At 40.6% G+C, this 20,270-nt stretch overlaps 1 protein-coding gene across 1 annotated transcript in view; it reads left to right on the forward strand.

The window, feature by feature from the left end:
• Positions 1 to 19,223, forward strand: part of LOC117508966 (kinesin-1 heavy chain-like) — a 119,869-nt gene extending 100,646 nt beyond the window's left edge. The window contains 10 exon segments of the mRNA XM_034168825.1: positions 5,100 to 5,288; positions 6,329 to 6,446; positions 9,672 to 9,727; positions 9,867 to 9,976; positions 10,056 to 10,157; positions 11,154 to 11,214; positions 12,597 to 12,668; positions 14,400 to 14,504; positions 15,938 to 16,151; positions 19,048 to 19,223. Coding sequence (XP_034024716.1) covers positions 5,100 to 5,288; positions 6,329 to 6,446; positions 9,672 to 9,727; positions 9,867 to 9,976; positions 10,056 to 10,157; positions 11,154 to 11,214; positions 12,597 to 12,668; positions 14,400 to 14,504; positions 15,938 to 16,151; positions 19,048 to 19,223 — 1,203 coding nt within the window.
• Positions 19,224 to 20,270: the final 1,047 nt, after the last annotated feature.

Below are 20,270 nucleotides of genomic sequence, written 5' to 3' on the forward strand. Positions count from 1 at the left end.
ATATCTACCCCCTCGACTTGTAACTGAACCTGTATGTCTGTATTACAATAGCCAAATAACATGTATTTTGTTTTACTTAAGTTTAATGATAATTTGTTTCTGTCAAACCATATTTTCAATTTTCCCATTTCTATACTGATCCTCCTCAGTAACTGCTGCAAATCCCCCCCTGAACAAAAAATGTTTGTGTCATCTGCAAATAATACTAATTTTAATATTTTGGAAACATTGACAATATCATTTATATAAATTAGAAACAGTTTTGGACCCAATACTGACCCCTGTGGGACGCCACAAGCATTGTCCAAGCATGATGATGTATATTCCCCCAACTTCACAAACTGTTTTCTGTTACTTAAGTAGCTTCTCACCCAGTGCAACACCAACCCCCTAATCCCATACTGTTCAAGTTTATTGATTAATATGTCATGATTAATTGTATCAAAAGCCTTTTTAAGGTCTATAAATATTCCAACTGAATGTAATTTGTGGTCTATGGCGTTTGTAATCTCCTCAACTGATTCTATTAATGCAAGTGATGTTGAACTATGTGCTCTGAATCCATATTGACTATCAGTAAGTAATTTATGTTTATTTATGAATTTGTCTAATCTATTATTGAATAACTTTTCTAATAATTTGGAAAATTGTGGAAGCAAAGAAACAGGTCTATAATTTGTGAAGTGGTGTCTATCCCCAGTCTTATACAGCGGCACAACCTTAGCTATTTTCATTTGATTGGGAAATTTACCGGTTTGAAATGATAAGTTACAGATGTATGTTAATGGTTCTACAATCCATTCAATGACCTGTTTTACCACCACCATATCAATTTCATTTAAATCGGTAGATGTTTTATATTTACAATTATTCACAATGTCTATAATTTCATTTCCATCCACTGCTGTGAGGAACATTGAACAGGGATTTCTTTCTATGAGATTATTATCCCAATCCTCAGGTTGGGAATCTGGAATTTTTTCTGCCAAGCTTGGTCCAATATTTACAAAAAAATTATTAAAACCGTTGACTACCTCATCCTTATTTTCCTTCTTGACATTATTATCAATGAAATACTGAGGGTAACTCTGTTTTTTATTACCATTTTTGATAATGCTATTTAATATATCCCATATTCCTTTAATATTGTTTTTGTTATTATATAATATGTTACTATAATATTCCTTCCTACATACCCGTATAATATTAGTTAATCTATTTTTGTATTTCTTATATCTATTTTCTGCCTCTTTAGTCTTTAGTTTTATGAATTCTCTATACAGTGTATTTTTCTTATTACATGCATTTCGTAACCCTTTCGTCATCCATGGTCGAGCTTGGATTTTTTGTTTTCTGTAGTCTTGTTTAATTGGACAATTTTTATCATATAATGATGTAAATATTTGTAAAAAAGTTTCATATGCACTATCAACATCACTTTCACTGTATACCTTTTCCCAGTTTTGCTCCTGTAAATCCTTCTTTAGTGTGTTCATGTTTTCCTCTGTCCGCACTCGCCTGTATTTTATTTTCTCCTCTGGCTGATTCCGCCGATGGTTTCTATTATAAACGATGAAACTGGTAGATGATCACTAATGTCATTGATTAATAATCCACTCACAGTGTTATTCTCAATATCATTGCTGAATATATTATCAATTAAGGTGGCACTATGGGATGTAATTCTGCTTGGCCTGGTGATTTTTGGATATAAACTCATACTGTACATTATACTGATAAATTCATCTGTTATTTTATGCTTATTTGGATTGAGCAGATCAATATTTAAGTCACCACAAATGAACACAGTTTTTTGATTAGTTTTTGAGAACATTTTTCCCATACAGTCAGTGAATGTTTCAATACTAGATCCTGGTGCTCTATATATACAGCTGACTAATACATTTTTGCTTTTTTCTTCACATATTTCAATAGTTATACATTCTAATAAGTTATCAATCACAGTTGTCATATTGTCTACTATTTTATAATCCATGTTCTTATCCACATACACAGCCACTCCTCCTCCACTCTTATTTTTTCTGTTTACACAATTAAATTCATATCCATCCAGTTCAAAATCCATTCCTTTATCTTCATTGATCCATGTTTCTGATATAGCAATTATGTTAAATATTTTTTTAAACTGACTTAAATATTCTTTAATGTTGTTAAAGTTTGCATATAGACTTCTGCTGTTGAAATGGATTATTGATAATTTGTTATCCGTTTTAATGATCCGATTAAACTGTTCATCTGTATAATAGCAACAACTGTCATTGATATTTGAGAAGAAATTATTGTCCGGGTCTATATCGTGCTCCAAGTCCAGTACATTGTGGTCTGTGTATTTAAATGTTCTCAGTTCTACTTTTCCATGATCAGCAATCCTTTGAGTTATATCCTTCTTGTCTCCAGATGTAGATGAATAGGTAGTAGATGAATAGGTTCCTCTGGTCTGTGTCATGGTGTTGTGATGTGTTTGTGTCCTCATACCTTATTGGTCATATTTGTCCAGATCCTCGCTTTAAGAAACACTATTGTTCATATTTGTCCAGCTCCTCGATGTTCCTTATTGCCATGACTTTTGCTTGTTCTGGTGATCCGTTCAGTTTGATGAATATTTTACAGTTTGAAGTCCATGTGTGCTGGATTTTTCCCTGTTTCTTCAAGAAGCGTGCTTTCCTGGCGATGTCGGCATTCCGTTTGGTGAGATGTTCATTGATGAATACGTTTGTCCCTTTCAGTTTTCTTCCTTGTTTTAACAGTGCTGTTTTGTGTTTTCTGTTGATGAATCTCATGATGACGGTTCGTTTATCACCGTCATTTCTCCGGGGCAGAGGGTGGCACGCTTCAATGTTATTTAAATCCATTTCTATACCTTTAGATAGGAGGAAATCAGCAACCTGTTTTTCCACAGAGCTGACCTCCTGTTCACTGGGATCCCCTCCGCTCTCATCTGTTACCGCCCGTGCGTAGGACCGTGGTTTGATGTGAAGACCGGTGATGATGACGTCGTTAATTCTGGTGTACTGCTCCAATTCAGCCACTCTATTTTCCAGCTGCACCAGATGCCGGTCTTTCTCGGCATTCTGGAGCCGTAATGCCTTCACCTCCTCCACCAGATCCATGATTGATTTCTGTTGCTGCTTCACAACAGAAATCTCCTCTGATAGAAAGTCCAGAGATTTTTTAATATCGTCACCTTCCTCCGCTGTCAGAACCTTCTTAGGCCCCATGGTCGGCTTATGAGCAGCTTGTCGATCGCCGATGTTAACAGCCTGCGTTGTTTGTCACCGGGATGGATCTGCACTGCGCTGGTGCCGTGCGGCCTCGGTGTTTCCGCGCTGATGGATCCGCGGTGGCTGCACGAGGCCTCGGGGAAGCGGCACTCGTGACGCGCGGCTCTAATGACGCAGCGCGCGGCCTCAGTGAATTCACCACGTTGGGCGGGCCTCGGACGTTGTTGCTGTCCAGTCGCGGGGCTAAGTTGCCGGTTGAGGTGGTATTCCCACTGTCCGGGTTGGCAAACACCGGCGTGGCAGATGGCAACCACAAACACCACCTCTGAAAACTCAGGTACAAACTTTTTGCAGCTCGCTCTGACGACACGCAGCTCTGACTGACTGTGACTGACGCAGCTCTGTGACTGCTAAAAGTTAGCTGTAACTTCCGCTAAATTTTTGCGGCTTAACGTTATAAAAGTTAACTTTTCAGTTAGTGGATATCAAAGCTAATTTTTCAGTTAGCTGTGCCCACCACAGCATAGTTGTAGTATTAATACCCAGCTCCCACATCCTTTATATCTTAAGAATTAAGCTCAGTTGTGCAACCAAGGGCATGTTAATATAAAAATTAGGCGTGGTCAGGTGCAATGTTGGTGCACTAGTATTATATGGAAGCAGACTGATTGTACCAGACCAACAAAAAACAGTTTTCTGTTGTCAAAAACAGTATTTCTGGTCCACAGACACATCTCAGTAAACTATCATCCATCCATCTTCAGCTGCTTATCTGGGATTGGGTTACGGGGAATTTAGAACAGCAATTCAGTTAAAAAAAAGTGAAACTCATATCATATAGATTCATTACGCAGTGATATGTAGGATTATGTCAAAACTACTGCACAGATTTTGACGATTTTTTCACCACAGATATATATTACACCATGGAAGAATCCATTAAATTTTGGAGGTGATCCAGATTCTGGTTCAAGGTTCACTTTATAGGCTTTGAAGGATTATGTTAAAACTACTTCACAGATTCTCACCAAATTTGCACCACAGATAGTTTTAAGGGCATGGTAGACCCCACTGAATTGTAGAGGTGATCTGGATCAGCAGATGTCAGAAATTTCCGATTGCACTTGTTTCTTCTTATTTTGATGATTACGGCTTACAGCTAATGAAAACCCAAAATTCAGTATCTCAGAAAGTTAGAATGTTGTGAAAAAAAAATTCAGTATCAAGGTCATTGTTCAAGAAGCTGGTTGTTCACAGAGTGCTGTGTCCAGGCAGACTGGCAAAAAGTAGCTGACATGCCCCAAATCTACTTAGACTTTAATTTTAGGCTATGCACATGTCATCATAGGGTTGATTAATGCAGGTATTTTCTTATTAATGTGAAGAAAGATATAAATCCTCTACCAGCCGTGATGCCGATTCGGCTATTGCTTATTTCTGTATAAGCAACACTTATCCACTTCAGAGTGAAGTGCATGAGAGCTCAGACAGAGCATAAACCACGTTAACCGTACCAACTAAATAGGCATATCAACTGAATTTGAGGCATGCAAATGTAAAATCTCATTCATCCATCCATTTTCCATGCCCGCTTACTCCATTTAAGAATCGCAGGGGAAAATCTCATTCTTTTTTGTTGACATTTGTGATGTTTTTTGTGCTTTGACATTTTTGCCCTGGTTTTTTCTTGGTATAGTCTGAATCCCTGTATGTGGGCTCTGTTTGTATTTTGATGTCTTTCAGCCATTATGTTTATCCTGATTTGTAAATAAAAAAAAATTGCTTTTATGTCAGAAAAAAAATTCCAAAAATACACACAGTTCACCTTCTAAGGTGTGTGTTTGCTCAACTCCACAGCAACAAGAGAGTAGTGGTCTGATTGATGAAGATTTCACTGCCGCCCGTCTCTACATCAGTAAAATGAAATCAGAAGTGAAGACGATGGTGAAGCACAACAAACAGCTTGAGAGCTCCCAGGCTGAGGTCAACCAGAAGATGGAGGAGAATGAGAAAGAGCTTTTCGCCTGCCAGCTCCGTATTTCTCAGGTATCTGTTTTTAACCCATGATGCCAATGCCGCTATGGATACTGTCACCATGGTGACAAATGCGGTGGTGAATTTAAAAGGAAGATGATGTCACAGATCAAAAGCAGCATGGTCAAAGTATTTTTTGGCATTTACAATTTTCCTTTTAAAAACAGAAAGGAAAAAAAATTGTTAATTGTATTATTTAACCAGTTTTTTTGTTTGTTTTGTTTTGTTTTTAAATATGCCCTTATAATTGTGATCATTATTAAGAAATGAGAAATTAATATATAGAAATGGACAAATTTCTTGTGGTAAATCAGAAAATTTAAGCTGTAGTAACTCAAACACCAAGCCTACTGTTACAGTTTGGTTCTGATGTGACCCCAATTGCAGAAAACCAGCAGGATATGTTCAAACAGTGTTCTTTAATCAAAGCCATTTTTAGTTTAAGGTCATATACAGGTGCTCACTGTTCAAAGCACAAAGTCCAAAACAACAAAAACACTAACTGAAGGGTCAAAGGTCACAAAAGAAATTACAGTTCGAAAGCACGACATCCGACTTGGAAGACATAAACACCAGAAAACAGTGGGGCAAAAACAACTGACAAATCAGCAATCAGGAAGCTGGAAAAATGGAGTTTAAATAGACTGGGAGGTGATTACAATTGACTACAGGTGCAGTCAATTGATGGCTAAATGAGTTCAGGTGTGAGCACAAACAGGAAGAAAGCAAACCAAACAAGAACAGAGAATACAGTGTCAAAGTAAAACAGGAAGTAGGGTAAATACAAAACTAGGAATGCATTGTTACATATCAATGAACCCTGGGGACAGACAGCAGGGTCATGAACCACAACACCTATGGGATTCATATGTAAACTATGTGGATATCACTAGTTAATCTAACAAGGGTTTATATGCAACACTGCCATGATCTTCATGTTGCGGCTTAGCCAACATTGATCATTCTGTAATGAATAATTGTATTTTTTCTGAAAAAAATTACTGCTCCCCATTCCCTTTCCCATTATTTTTTCCCTTGGTGTTGATCTACAGTATGAAGCTAAAATCAAGTCCCTGACAGACTGCCTGCAGAATGTGGAGCAGAAGAAAAGACAGCTGGAGGAGAATATGGATTTTCTCAATGAGGAGATAGTCAGGATGAGGGCTCAAGGTAGGCACCACACTAGAGTCTTACCAATATGTCAGTTGGTCGATAATATCAGCCAATATGAACCTTTCTCAAACATATTCCTGTTATTTTTGCTGATATAAAAAGTTTTATTTTACAGCATAAACAATGTAGAAAAACATTTCGCCTGTTGGAAATCATGCCAGTTTGTAGTTTGCCCAGCAAAGGGTGTTCCAACAGCATTGTTTACAATGCTGTGTGTGCTATGCTATCTGTGCTATGCTATGTGAGTGTGGCTGGGGCCCCATCACTATTTGGTTACACTAGCTACAAGAGACAGGGGCTAAGTGACCAGCTGTCATTCATTTTCAATCAGTGAATGTTTTACATTAATAAGAGACAAGTGGTTGCTATGCCACCAGCTAGGCGGGGCAAAAATAGACAGTCTATTTTACAATTCCTTTGAAGTTGGGACGTTGTATAAAATGTAAATAAAAACAGAATTCAATGATTTGCAAATCCTCTTCAACCTATATTCAATTGAATACACCACAAAGACAAGATATTTAATGTTCAAACTGATAAACCTTTTTGTTTTTGTGCAAATATTTGCTAATTTTGAAATGGATGCCTGCAACACATTTCAAAAAAGTTGGGACAGGACAATAAAAGACTGGAGAAGTTGATGAATGCTCAAAGAACACCTATTTGGAACATTCCACAGGTGAACAGGTTTATTGGAAACAGGTGTGTCATGACTGGGTATAAAAGGAGCATCCCCAAAAGGCTCAGCCATTCACAAGAAAAGATGGGGCGAGGATCACCACTTTGTGAACAACTGCGTGAAAAAATAGTCCAACAGTTTAAGAACAATGTTTCTCAGTGTTCAGTTGCAAGGAATGTAGAGATTCCATCATCTACAGTCCATAATATAATCAGAAGATTCAGAGAATCTGGAGAACTTTCTACACGTAAGTGGCAAGGCCGAAAACCAACAATGAATGCCCGTGACCTTCGATCCCTCAGGCGGCACTGCATTAAAAACCAACATCATTGTGTAAAGTATCTTACCGCGTGGTCTCAGGAACACTTCAGAAAACCATTGTCAGTTAACACAGTTCATCGCTACATCTACAAGTGCAAGTTAAAACTCTACCATGCAAAGTGAAAGCCATACATCAACATCATCCAGAAACGCCGTTGCCTTCTCTGGGCCCAAGCTCATTTGAAATGGACAAACGCAAAATGAAAAAGTGTGCTGTGGTCTGATGAGTCCACATTTCAGATTGTTTTTGGAAATCATGGACATTGTGTCCTCCGGACAAAAGAGGAAAAAGAACATCCAGATTGTTACCAGCGTAAAGTTCAAAAGCCAGCATCTGTGATGGTATGGGGGTGTGTTAGTGTCCATGATATGGATAACTTACACATCTGTGATGGCACCATCAATGCTGAAAGGTACATCCAGGTTTTGGAGCAACACATGCTGCCATCCAAGCAACGTCTTTTTCAGGAACGTCCCTGCTTATTTCAGCAAGACAATGCCAAGCCACATTCTGCATGTGTTACAACACCGTGGCTTCGTAGTAAAAGAGTGCAGGTACTAGACTGGCCTGCCTGCAGTCCAGACCTATCGCTCACTGAAAACGTGTGGTGCATTATGAAACGCAAAATACGACAACGGAGAACCCAAATTGTTGAACAACTGAAATCGTACATCAAGCAAGAATGGGAAAGAATTCCACCTACAAAGCTTCAACAATTAGTGTCCTCAGTTCCCAAACACTTATTGAGTGTTGTTAGAAGGAAAGGTGATGTAACACAGTGGGAAACATACCACTGTCCCAGCTTTTTTGAAACATGTTGCAGGCATCCATTTCAAAATGAGCAAATATTTGCACAAAAACAATAAAGTTTATCAGTTTGAACATTATATATCTTCTCTTTGTGGCGTATTCGATTGAATATAGGTTGAAGAGGATTTGCAAATCATTGCATTCTGTTTTTATTTACATTTTACACAACGTCCCAACTTCATTGCAATTGGGATTGTATGCTAATGCTGAGCAGTGTGACAAAGCGACTGCCAGTCTGAGTGAAGGCAGTGTGATGTACGTTAGTTGGTTGGTTGGTTTTTCATTCATTTTCTGTACCCACCTACCTATTAAGGGTCACAGAGGGGTGGAGCCTATAACAGCAATCACAGGGTGAGAGGCAGGGTACACCCTGGATGGAATGCCAGTCTATCACGGAGCCACACATAGACAAACACAACCACTACTGTCATTTTAAAGCTTCCAGTTGACCTATCCTACATGTCTTTGGAAGTAAGAGGAACCCATGCAAACATGGGGACAACATGCAAACTCCACCCAGAAAGGTCCAGGTAGGAAGCGATCCCATGACTTTCTTGTGGTGAGGTAACAGTGTTAACCACTAAGACCCTGTGCCCCTGTTGTTGGTTATATTTGTAGTTATTTATAATAAAGATCATGTTTATACTGCAGCACTTCAAGTCTTACTTGCAATTTCTTTGTCTTAAGGGTTTCATGATACAAATAATGAATGTTCACCAAATGAAATATTCTTTCCATTGAACGAATGAAAAAACATTATTTGTTTTATATAACACCTAACAATCCTGACGATGTAGTCTGTACCGGAAGCCGTGTATTGACTTCTTCATGTACAGCCTGCCTTCTGCTTTCCACAGTCCAGCGAAAAATCACGACAGAAGTTTGTAGAGCTCTTAATCTGACCGCCCTTGTACAACAGGTAGAGACGTCCCAGTGAATACTGCAAATGACGGCTTACAGCGTACCCGATTTGTTTTTGTTTTTTTGTGTGTGTGTATGTGTGTTAGAAGAATGAGCACCGTTCATAAAACAAACCCTGCCATGTTTGTTTTTAAGCTAAGCGCCGTCACCGCTAGTGTGAGCGTGCATCGCATGGTGGTGACGCCATTCAATGGTATCAAACATATGGAACCAAATCTGCACGGTCAATGGAACAAATGGATTGAATGATCCATATCACATGACATACAAACCACCAATCAAATGACAAGGATCTATTCAGGTATTATATAACATGAAATGTTAGGGATCATTCACATTGTTGTGTATGTACGTATATCGGCAAATTTATCAGTTTTTCAGTTCATGGATTCGCAGTTTTTGATGCTAACTTGTGCATTATCTGTGCCCATCACTGATGCTACCAATACCCTTTTCATTAATTTATTTTTTTGTTGTTCTTTTGCTCCAGAGAATGTTAATGCCATGGAGAAGGAGAATGAGATCCAGTCTGCTAATGAAGTCAAAGTACAACTATGATCTTCTTTACCAGCATTTTCCTCAATTTCAAACATTTGACAAAACAAAAAGACTAATGATATGATGTATTTGCTGTTTCCTACACCGATCTGAAAAGGCAACCAGGTGTGCATTTGTCTTTCTTCAGGAAGCTGTGGAGAAGCAGATCCAGACTCACAGAGAAACTCATCAGAAGCAGATCAGCAGCCTGAGAGACGAGCTGGACAACAAGGAGAAACTCATCACAGAGCTGCAGGAGTAAGACAACACATCACCAAACATTCTCCACTGAAATGTACTTGTACCCCGACACTGACACAGAACGGCATCTATCCAGTCTGAACCAGAAGATCATGCTCGAGCAGGAGAGGCTGAGAGTGGAGCATGAGAAGCTCAAAACGTCCAACCAGGATAAGAGTCGCAGACTGGAAGAACTCACGTAAGACTTTCTACCTTTGTTCACAAGTCAAAAATACGAGGTCTGGTAGAAAAGTATCCGACCTTTTTATTTTTTTCAAAAACCTGATGGATTTGAATCACGTGTGCTTGCATGAGCCAATCTTGAAACTTTGTGCGCATGCATGAATTTTTTCACGCCTGTCGGTTGCGTCATTTCCTGGTAAGCAGACTTTGTGTGAGGATGGGTGGAGTCTCTCGTCGTTTTTGTCCACAATTTCTCGGATAGTCACACGACTGAAAAGCCACCGAAAGCCGTCTGAATCTTCCGAATGGTGGAAGAGTTGGGCATGTCCCAGCATGTCCTGTGAGGCTTCAACACGAAGGCGCTTTTGTTCCGCCATCAGCTTCGTGCCGATGAATTTCGCTGCAACTCTTTTCATGGCAAAATTTTCTGTCACAGTGGAATGTGCCGAAAAAGTGCTGATGTCCACCTCTTCCACAATTTCTCGGATAGTCACACGACGGTCCTGCATCACCACAGCGTTCACTTTGGAAATTATCTGGTCATTTCAGCATGTTGATGGCCGACCGGAGCGCGGCTCGCTCTGCACCGTTGTGCGACTGTCTTTAAACCGGTTGTACCGCTCCTGTGTGATGCCCATAGGATCGTCACCGAAAGCCGTCTGAATAATCCGAATGGTTTCCACCTGGCTGTCGCCCAGTTTCTGGCAAAATTTGATGCAGTCGCGCTGCTCCAGTCGTTCCACCATTTCCTTGCAAAGAAAAAACGACGAGAGACGACACCCATCCTCACACAAAGGCTGCTTACAAGCAAATGACGCAACCGACAGGCGTGAGAAAATTCACGCATGCGCACGAAGGTTCAAGGTTGGCTCATGCAAGCACACGTGATTCAAATTTATCAGGTTTTTGAAAAAAATAAACAGGTTGGATACTTTTCTAACAGACCTCGTATTACAGTCTGTTTCTTAGTACTTTAGTTTTCATTAAATAACATCTGCCTTTTACTTTGCAGTGTAATGCAGGACAGGCAGGAGCAGGCCAGACAGGATCTCAAGGGACTGGAGGAGACTGTGGTCAGTTATTGACATTTATTACCTCAGTCGAGTTTATGATTTCACCAGATTGTTTGTTGGTTGATTCATTTGATTATTAGTAGTGCTATGCAAAGACTGATGGGCCAGTTTTAATGAATCGTGGTGGTAAGTTTAGGCATGAACTAAGAAAGAAACCTTTCAATTTTGGTGTGGATCTGGATCAACGTGGGATGTCTTTATCTCACTTTCATGAAAATTGCAAGACAGGGCCTTTTCAGATGTTCTTGTTAATTTCTCCAAAATTAATGGACCAGTCTTAATTAGAAAAATCATGCATATATTCTATGATTGTCATTGCTATGAATGCTAAATGGACTGTAGTGCTTTTCCATCTGATACAGGTACTCATGGTACTTTACAGTGATGCCTCACATTCACCCATTCTCACACACACACACACACACTGATGTTATGGTATAGCCATACAAGGTGCTAAACCACACACCAGCAGCAACTTGAGGATTTAGAACCTTTCACTGATTCAAGCAGAGAACCCTGTAGTTACAAGCCCACCTCTCTAACCTCTAGACAAGGGTTTCCAATTCCTGGTCTTCAGCACCCAAAGTACTGCATGTTTTCCATTTGTCCCTGAACTACTCACACCAATCAGGTGTTTTCCGTCAGTCAACAGCTGTCTAAAGAATAGAATATTCCACATTATCTCATGTGAAGTTAGGGCAACAAGAAGTGGGAAAAGCAAAAAGCAAAGGAGATGTGTTGCATTACGTGAGGCAAATGGTGGCCATATCAGATACTGACTGCACATTTCAGAGTGGCCTTTTATTGTGGCCAGCCTAAGGCACACCTGTGCAATAATCATGCTTTCTAATCAGCATCTTGATGTACCACAGCTGTGAGGTGGGATAGATTATCTCAGCAAAGGAGAAGTAACCTGTGCTCAGTAACACAGATTTAGACAGATTTTTGAACAATATTTGAAGAAATAGGTATTTTGTGTATATAGAAAATGTTTTAGATCTTTGAGTTCAGCTCATGAAAAATGGGAGCAAAAACAAAAGTGTTGCATTTATATTTTTGTTCAGTGTATGATGGACTGGTATCCCATACCAAGGGAGTCATAAACTCTTATCCACTTCACGCTATGGTACTATCCTGGGATAAGAACCAACACCAATGGGCCTCAGGGCTTATATAGGACTTCTTTGTGGTCCACAAGAGTGAATGAATGATGGGTTTTAGGATTTACTGAAATGAAGGGGACTGTTGAGCGCTGGCAGAGGTTTGCACTCTAGTCAGTATTGTTTTCAATTGAAATCTGGATTTCTTTGATTCTGACACGCTGTCTATAATTTTTCAAGTATGGTTTTATCTGGACTTTATTTTCTTGATTTCACATGTAGTCTCGGGAGCTGCAGACACTCCACAATCTGAGGAGGCTTTTCGCCCAGAATTTGTCCTCAAGAGTCAAGAAGGTAAAATATAGTTATTGCTTGTACTCCGTACTTTATGGGGCAGCACGGTGGCTTAGTGGTTAGTGCTGTTGCCTCATTGAGAAGATCATGGGATCGATTCCCACCTGTGTTTCTGTGTGGATTTTGCATGTTCTCCTCGTGTTTGCGTGGGTTCCCTCTGGGTGCTCTGGTTTCCTCCCACATCCAAAGACACGCAGGTTAGGTGGATTTGTAACTTTAATTTGTCTGTAGGTGTGCGTGCGGGTGTGAATGTGTTTGTTTGTCTATATGAGGTCCTGTGACAGACTGGTGTCCTGTCCAGGGTGTACCCCGCCTCACGCCCCATGACTGGTGGGATAGACTCCAGACCCCTGCGACCCGATCTTTGATAAGTGGTTGAAGATTGTGTGTGTGTGTGTGTGTGTGTGTGTGTGTGTGTGTGTGTGTGTGTGTGTGTGTGTGTGTGTGTGTGTGTGTGTGTGTGTGTGTGTGTGTGTGTGTGTGTGTACTTTATGAGACAGACACATTGTCAAGGTTTTTTTACCCTTTGCAGTGAGACATCTGTAATAGTGTATATCTGCTCGTGTACTCAGCAAGATAGTCACAGTACATTGTTACGGTATTCATTTTATCATGTCATATTCTCCTGTCAAGAGCTCTTTTTCCTTCATTATGAACATGGAATGGTCCTGTGTTTCTGTCATTCACCAGCTGCACACTGTTTAATTTGCATAATGATTACATTTTAATGAATCCAGGGAACACAACCCAAAGTGCCTGCAATAAGTAGGTCACCTGATTATTCAAAGCTGGCAGCTGTAAATTAGGGTCTGGAGCTATCAGCACTCATCTGTGGGTCTTAAGATGTGCCTTGATTTCATACTCATACACAAACCTGGATTTTTGAGGCCAGGAATAAATCACAGACAAAACCAGAAGTCACACCTAATGTTTGTGCCATAGTGCTTAAAGCACTGTGTTAAGAGAAAAAACAATAGTGACAATCTTGAGACCCAAAATTGCTCAAAATCAGTCATACTGTATTTAATTTATTTAATTGCATTTGTTAGCTCTTCTCTCAAGTGTGTTGTGTACACAGAGTGAGACTCACGTTCTTTTTAGCAGTAAAAAGAGCAGGAGAAAGCAATCCATGATTGTCTGTGGTTCTTGAAGACGTATTTCAACAGTGTCAAAAAGCAAATATGTGCTTTGGCAGCTTCACACTGACAGACAAACAAGTGAAAAGCAAGACTGACCGTCATTGTTGCCCAGCAACAGAACCAATGTGTGAGGTGTCAGTATGATTGCTTTTAGAGATGATACAGAAACAACATGCACCTTACATTTGTGACATCCAGTTTAATCTCATGCATTGCAGAGCAACTACCTCAGTGTTATCAGGGGTTGGACTACCAATGCAGAGACGTGGCTTTGACTCCCGGTCACACTACCTGACATTTAACCTGTTTTGTTTTGGTCCACCCAACTGTAATTGGACACTGGCCTTGGCTGGGGAAGTAACCTATGTCAGACTGGTGTCCTGTCCAGGGGAATGGAGATTAGCACTATGGAATCTGAAGATAAGCACTGGCGCCAACTGCTTTTCTAATCTGCCTCCTTAACACATCTCGTCTCACATACAGATCTAAATGGAGCAAACTGGATGTACACTCTAAAGTTGTAAAATTCATGCAGCAGTTTATATGGATTGATCCAAGGTCTGTGCTAAAGATGTGTATTGTGATTGAGCAGAAAGCTGAGATGAACTCAGACGGCACAGGAATTAGCACTGCACAGAAACAAAAGATCTGCTTTCTGGAGAACAACCTGGACCAGTTAACAAAAGTTCACAAACAGGTAATTGTAAATGATTGTACACTGCAAGAGCATTCCTCCATACTTAAATGAAGTTATTGTGTAAATCCAACAGTTCCTTCTGGGGATAGGTACTGAAATCCAGTATTATGCAGCCACCAGGGCTAAATTTTTATAGGCACCCTTAAAGGCACTGCTTTCAGTACTGGAGACATTAAGGAAATTTATTATATGGTATGTGATTTTGCCAACTTCTGATTGGCCCATTCATCACTTTCTGAGCTGTACCACATGCCAAGTTGACAACTGGTGGAATCGAGTACACCTCACGTGCAGTGTAGCGCTAGCCAATCGAGCGACACCTTCTGTCAATAACGACCAATCAGATAACGCGTTACAACACCTACTTTGGCCCGCTTTTGAGTTGCGTTGTGCGTCATCATGATGCCGTGTACACAATGCAGTAAAAATTAAGGACACAGACAAAAAAAACGCTGCTGGCTGCAGCAGCTCCTCGGTCTTCTCTCACAAATGTGTTTAAATACAGTCCATAAAAGTCCTGCTCACAGACTGATTGACAGGACATGTCCACATCCAGTATAACTCCAGACATCTCAACATTTACTCACAGACGGTTCGTTCACGCGCATGCACATCTCGCACGCGCATCTTGCCAAAGTAGGAAAGATAAACGATAACAGAACTCAGAGCGCAGACCTGCAGCTCAGCACAAATATAAACTAGAAGATAAATCAGTGTACAGAGTCTGTCTGCAGCCAAACTGCACTCTGATTCCTCTGTGCAGAGAACCTGCAGGCTGCGTTCTCACCTTCTCTCTGCCCCCTGCTGCACCTGATGCAGACATTCCTGCGTCATCATGACACCACAGGAAGCTTGATGCAGCCTCGGTGTGAAAGGGGCTTTAGAAATTGTGCTCATGAAGTATTTTGGACCTGTTGGTGCAGTATGACAGTAATAATAAAGAGCTGAAACTTGAGATTGATTTTTCAGTTTTAGTATGTTTAACAAACTCCCAATTTTCTTGTTTACCATATAATAAAACAGTTAAAGGCCTCGGTGAACCTCATCCTGACCAGGTCCGCATAATCATGGGTACACCTCATCAAAAGTCTATAAATGTATATAATTGCGCTGTCTCTCACGTGTGCGCACACAAAACTGACAAATGCTCAAAAGTGTGCTTACACTTGATTGTTCATGTTAAATTGTGTATAAAAATAAAGTAATGGTAATTCTGATCTTAATTTGATTCTCTTTTTGTACAAATAGTACCAATAAGATTACTGTTAAAGTACCAGAGCAATAAGCAGTACTATTAAGAGTAGTAGTGTGATTAGAATCAGTCCACATCCTTAGTGGCTACACAATTCATAGACATCATGTAAATGTTTTGTGTCACTCTGTAGTGTTGTCTTCCTCTCCTCCTGCACTTAATGTTTATATCTCCCTTTTAGCTGGTACAGGACAATGCAGACCTTCGCTGTGAAATTCCCAAATTGGAGAAGTGCCTGCGGACCACAGCTGAGCGGGTGATGGCCCTAGAGGCAGCCCTGAAGGAGGCCAAAGAGAATGCAGCTCGAGATCGTAAACGCTACCAGCAGGAAGTGGACCGCATCAAGGAAGCTGTCAAGCTAAAAAACACAGCCTCAAGAAACTCGGCTCAGATTGGTGCGTGAAAACAAAGTTAAACTTTTTATGACATTTATCCTAAGTACTGGTTGGAGAAATGGTGTAGAATTAATCCTGAGGTAAGTATATTAAGATTCAGGGTTCTCCCCAGACAATGGAACAACAGCGCCATGCCATCATACTGCCATCCAGCACCGTCTTGGCGGGACCACAGGGCGTAGCGATCGCTGGGCTGTCTGGGGAGGAGACACGCAGTTGCACAGCTGACTCAATCAATGCTGTCTGCTGTGGGATTGATCAGATCAGAGGCTAAGAATGATGCTGCAGCCTCTGTGACAGTGAACAGGGAGGCTTTTATGAAGAAAACAGCAGAGCGGAATTTGATATTTATTATTATATATTTATTCAGGTACCGGGACACACCTAGATTTTGGGGCTTAGCGGCATGCATTATTTCTATTCTTCTATGTTTTAAAGGACATGTCACATTGAAATCATAACATTTTTGAGTGTTTCCGACAGCGTTTCTTAGAGGAAACCGTCTCAGCGTGCACTAGAATGTGGCTAACGTTAAAAGCGGAACCACAGATTAATTACAAAGTTTACATAAGTGTGATGTCGTGTGATGATGACTCGTTTTTTAAGTGATAACTGTTAATTTTGATGCAGTCACAGTAAAAGCAGCCACTTTCTACTGTGCAAAAACTTAGTGCGCGTGCACATTGCGCGAGTGCTGTGCGTGCTGGGAGCATCCACCGGTGCCACACTTTGATGCATCCACTGCACTACAGAACCATCTTTAGTCCATGATGTAAAATACCAAGGCAGAAAACTGGTCCATCACCTCCTCTTAAAAGTGAGCATCTATCTACCTCAACCAGGTGAAATGTGAGTGTCCCCTTGGCCTTCTTCAGCTGGTGGAACAAAAATATAAACGCAACACTTGTTTTTGCTCTATTTTTCATGAGCTGAGCTCAAAGATCTAAAACATTTTCTATATACACAAAAGACATATGTCTCTCAAATATTGTATACAAATCTGTTTAAATCTGTGTTAGTGAGAACTTCTCCTTTGCTGAGATAATCCATCCCACCTCACACGTGTGGCATATCAAGATGCTGATGAGACAGCATGATTATTGTACAGGTGTGCCTTAGGTTGGCCACAATAAAAGGCCACTCTGAAATGTTCGGTTTTATCACACAGCACAATGCCACAGATGCTGCCAGTTTTGAAGGAGTGTGCAATTGGTATGCTGACTGCAGGAATGTCCACCAGAGCTGTTGCTCGTGAATTGAATGTTCTTTTTTCACCATAAGTTCTCTCCAAAGGCGTTTCAGGGAATTTGGGAATACATCCAAAATAAAGTGTAACCACATCAGCCCAGGACCTCCACATCCAGTATGTTCATCTTCAAGATCATCTTACATCATCCACCTGGACAGCTGTTGCAACAATCAGTTTGCAGAACCAAAAAATTTCAGCACAAACTGTCAGAAACCATCTCAGGGAAGCTCATCTGCATGCTCGATGTTCTCATCTGGGTCTCGACCTGACTGCAGTTCATCACCATAACCAACTTGAGTGGGTACATTCAATGGCGTCTGGCTGCTGAACAACCATATGCGATGGAGATGTGTTGCACTGTGTGAGGTAAATGGTGGACACACTAGATACTGACTGGTTTTTTGCCCCCCCACCCCCACCACACACACACACCAATAAAGCAAAACTGCAGAGTGGCCTTTTATTGTGGCCAGTCTAAGGCACACCTGTGCAATAATCATGCTGTTTAATTAGCATCTTCATATGCCACACCTGTGAGGTGGAATGGATTATCTTGGTAAAGAAGAAGAGCTCACTAACAGATATAGACAGGTTTGTGAACAATATTTGAGAGAAATATGTCTTTGGTGTATATAGAAAATATTTTAGATCTTTAAAAAAAGCTCATGAAAATTGGGAGAAAAACAAAAGTGTTGTGTTTATATTTTTGTTCAGTGTAGATCATGCCCAGAGAAATACACCACAAGGTCAAAATGTCATAGCTGATATTCCCTCACAACACAAGTGATAAACCTAATTTGTGTCGCCCAGTGTAACAGTCATTCCAGTGGTACACACAGAAGAAACACCTGATACCAAAGATAACATGTTATTGCCTATAAGTCACTGGTTAGTATCCAACTCCTTACAGGAAGCATCAGGACCCAAAAAGTGGAATATTATTCTTCCGCAAGAGTTTCAGCATCCATGGACCTCATTACCCCATAATCTTGTCCCAGGGACTTCCTGATCTCAAGGGCCGAGGACACAGAGACATGTATGTCATTGTTGAGATAAATGAATGTCTCTCCAAGTTCAACACTTTCACTGCATAAAGGTACACTTCTGATTGCTGTGTCCAAATTGTTGAAAGCCTGGGTTCTGAGTCTTGATCCAGGACAGTCACAATCCCAGACACTCCAATTCTTCACTCAGCTTCTCAAATGCTGCAGTCAGGGTATCTGTTATTGTAGCAAAGATCAAAGCATTGTTTGCGAATTCAAGATTAGTAAACCTTTCCTCACCATTAAAGGCACCAAAACTGCTGGTTTACACAGTCCACCCAATCCAGGCAAGCACTGGCCAATGTAGGAACCAGAAAACATCCTTGAGGAATGCGTTTTCACTGGGAAAAACTTCTGAGAGTTTCTGTCCCCACTCTATATAGTACTCACAGAACCTGTGTATAAGATAGCTATGATATCTAACAGCTTCTTACAAATTCCACTTTTTCTCAGGATGTCACAGAGAGCACCCTGGGAAAATGCAATATTATAAAATTTTGGCCACTGCTTTGGACCACATGCAATCAGTAGGCATGAAAAAGCCCAAGAGTGGTTTCTTCTTCTTTTCTTAATGTGACCCATGCTCTCTCTGCCTTGAATCTAGCCAAGCCCATCAGACCAGGTCAGCAACCTGTCATCTCTGCCATGAACAACAGTGTGAACAAGACCAACATCCAAAACAACCAGCCTGCGGGAATCAAGGGAGAGGGCAACATCAAGCATGAAAGCACAAAGTACTCTTCTATCACTACTTTATTACAGCTGAATAAGTATAGTTGATTACTTAGTTATTATCAGACAATCATCACTTTGATTCGGCGAGTTTCCATTACAGATTTGCACAAAATCTAAGGTATATTATCAGAATGTTCACAAAACACATTGCCACATGACAGTGTTTCCAATGAGTGATGTATAGCGCATCTGGAAAGTATTCGCTTCACTTTTTCCACATTTTGTTATGTTGCAGTCTTATTTCAAAATTGAGTAAATTAATTTTTGTAAATTTATTTTTTTTTTAAAAAGCTAAGGAAGCACACGTACATAAGTATTCACACAGTTTTCTCAATACTTTGTTGATGCACCTTTGGCAGCAATTACAGCCTCAAGCCTTCTTTAATGTGATGCCGCAAGCTTGGTGCACCTATCTTTGGGCAGTTTTGCCCATTCCTCATTGCAGCACCTCTCAAGCACAATCAGGTTGGATGCAGGCCGTCGATGCACAGCCATTTTCACATCTCTCCAGAGATGTTCAATCAGGTTCATCTCTGGGCTCTGGCTGGGTCACTTAAGGTCAAGGACATTCACAGAGTTGTCCTGAAGCAACTTCTTTGATATCTTGGCTGTGTGTTTAGAGTCATTGTCCTGCTTAAAGATGAACCATCACCCCAGTCTGAGGTCAAAAGCACTTTGGACCAGGTTTTCATCCAGGATGTCTCGGTACATTGCTGCATTCATCTTTCCCTCAATCTGTGGAAAAAATTCCCCACAGCATGATGCTGCCGCCACTATGCTTCACTGTAGGGATGGTGCCTGGTTTCCTCCAAACATGATGCCTGGCATTGACACCAGAGTTCAGTCTTTGTCTCATCAGACCAGAGAATTTTGTTTCTCATGGTCTGAGAGTCCTTCAGGTGCCTTTTGGCAAACATCAGGCGGAGTGCCATTAGCCTTTTACTACGGAGTGGCTTCTGTCAGGGCACTCTAGCATACAGGCCTGATTGGTGGGTTACTGCAGAGGTGGTTTTGAATGAATGAATGAATTTATTCAGCACACAATTGAACAATAACAAAAAAAACTCATAACAAAACAACTCTACAATGAAC

This window comes from Thalassophryne amazonica, chromosome 1 (assembly GCF_902500255.1).
Source record: "Thalassophryne amazonica chromosome 1, fThaAma1.1, whole genome shotgun sequence".
Lineage (NCBI taxonomy): Eukaryota > Metazoa > Chordata > Actinopteri > Batrachoidiformes > Batrachoididae > Thalassophryne > Thalassophryne amazonica.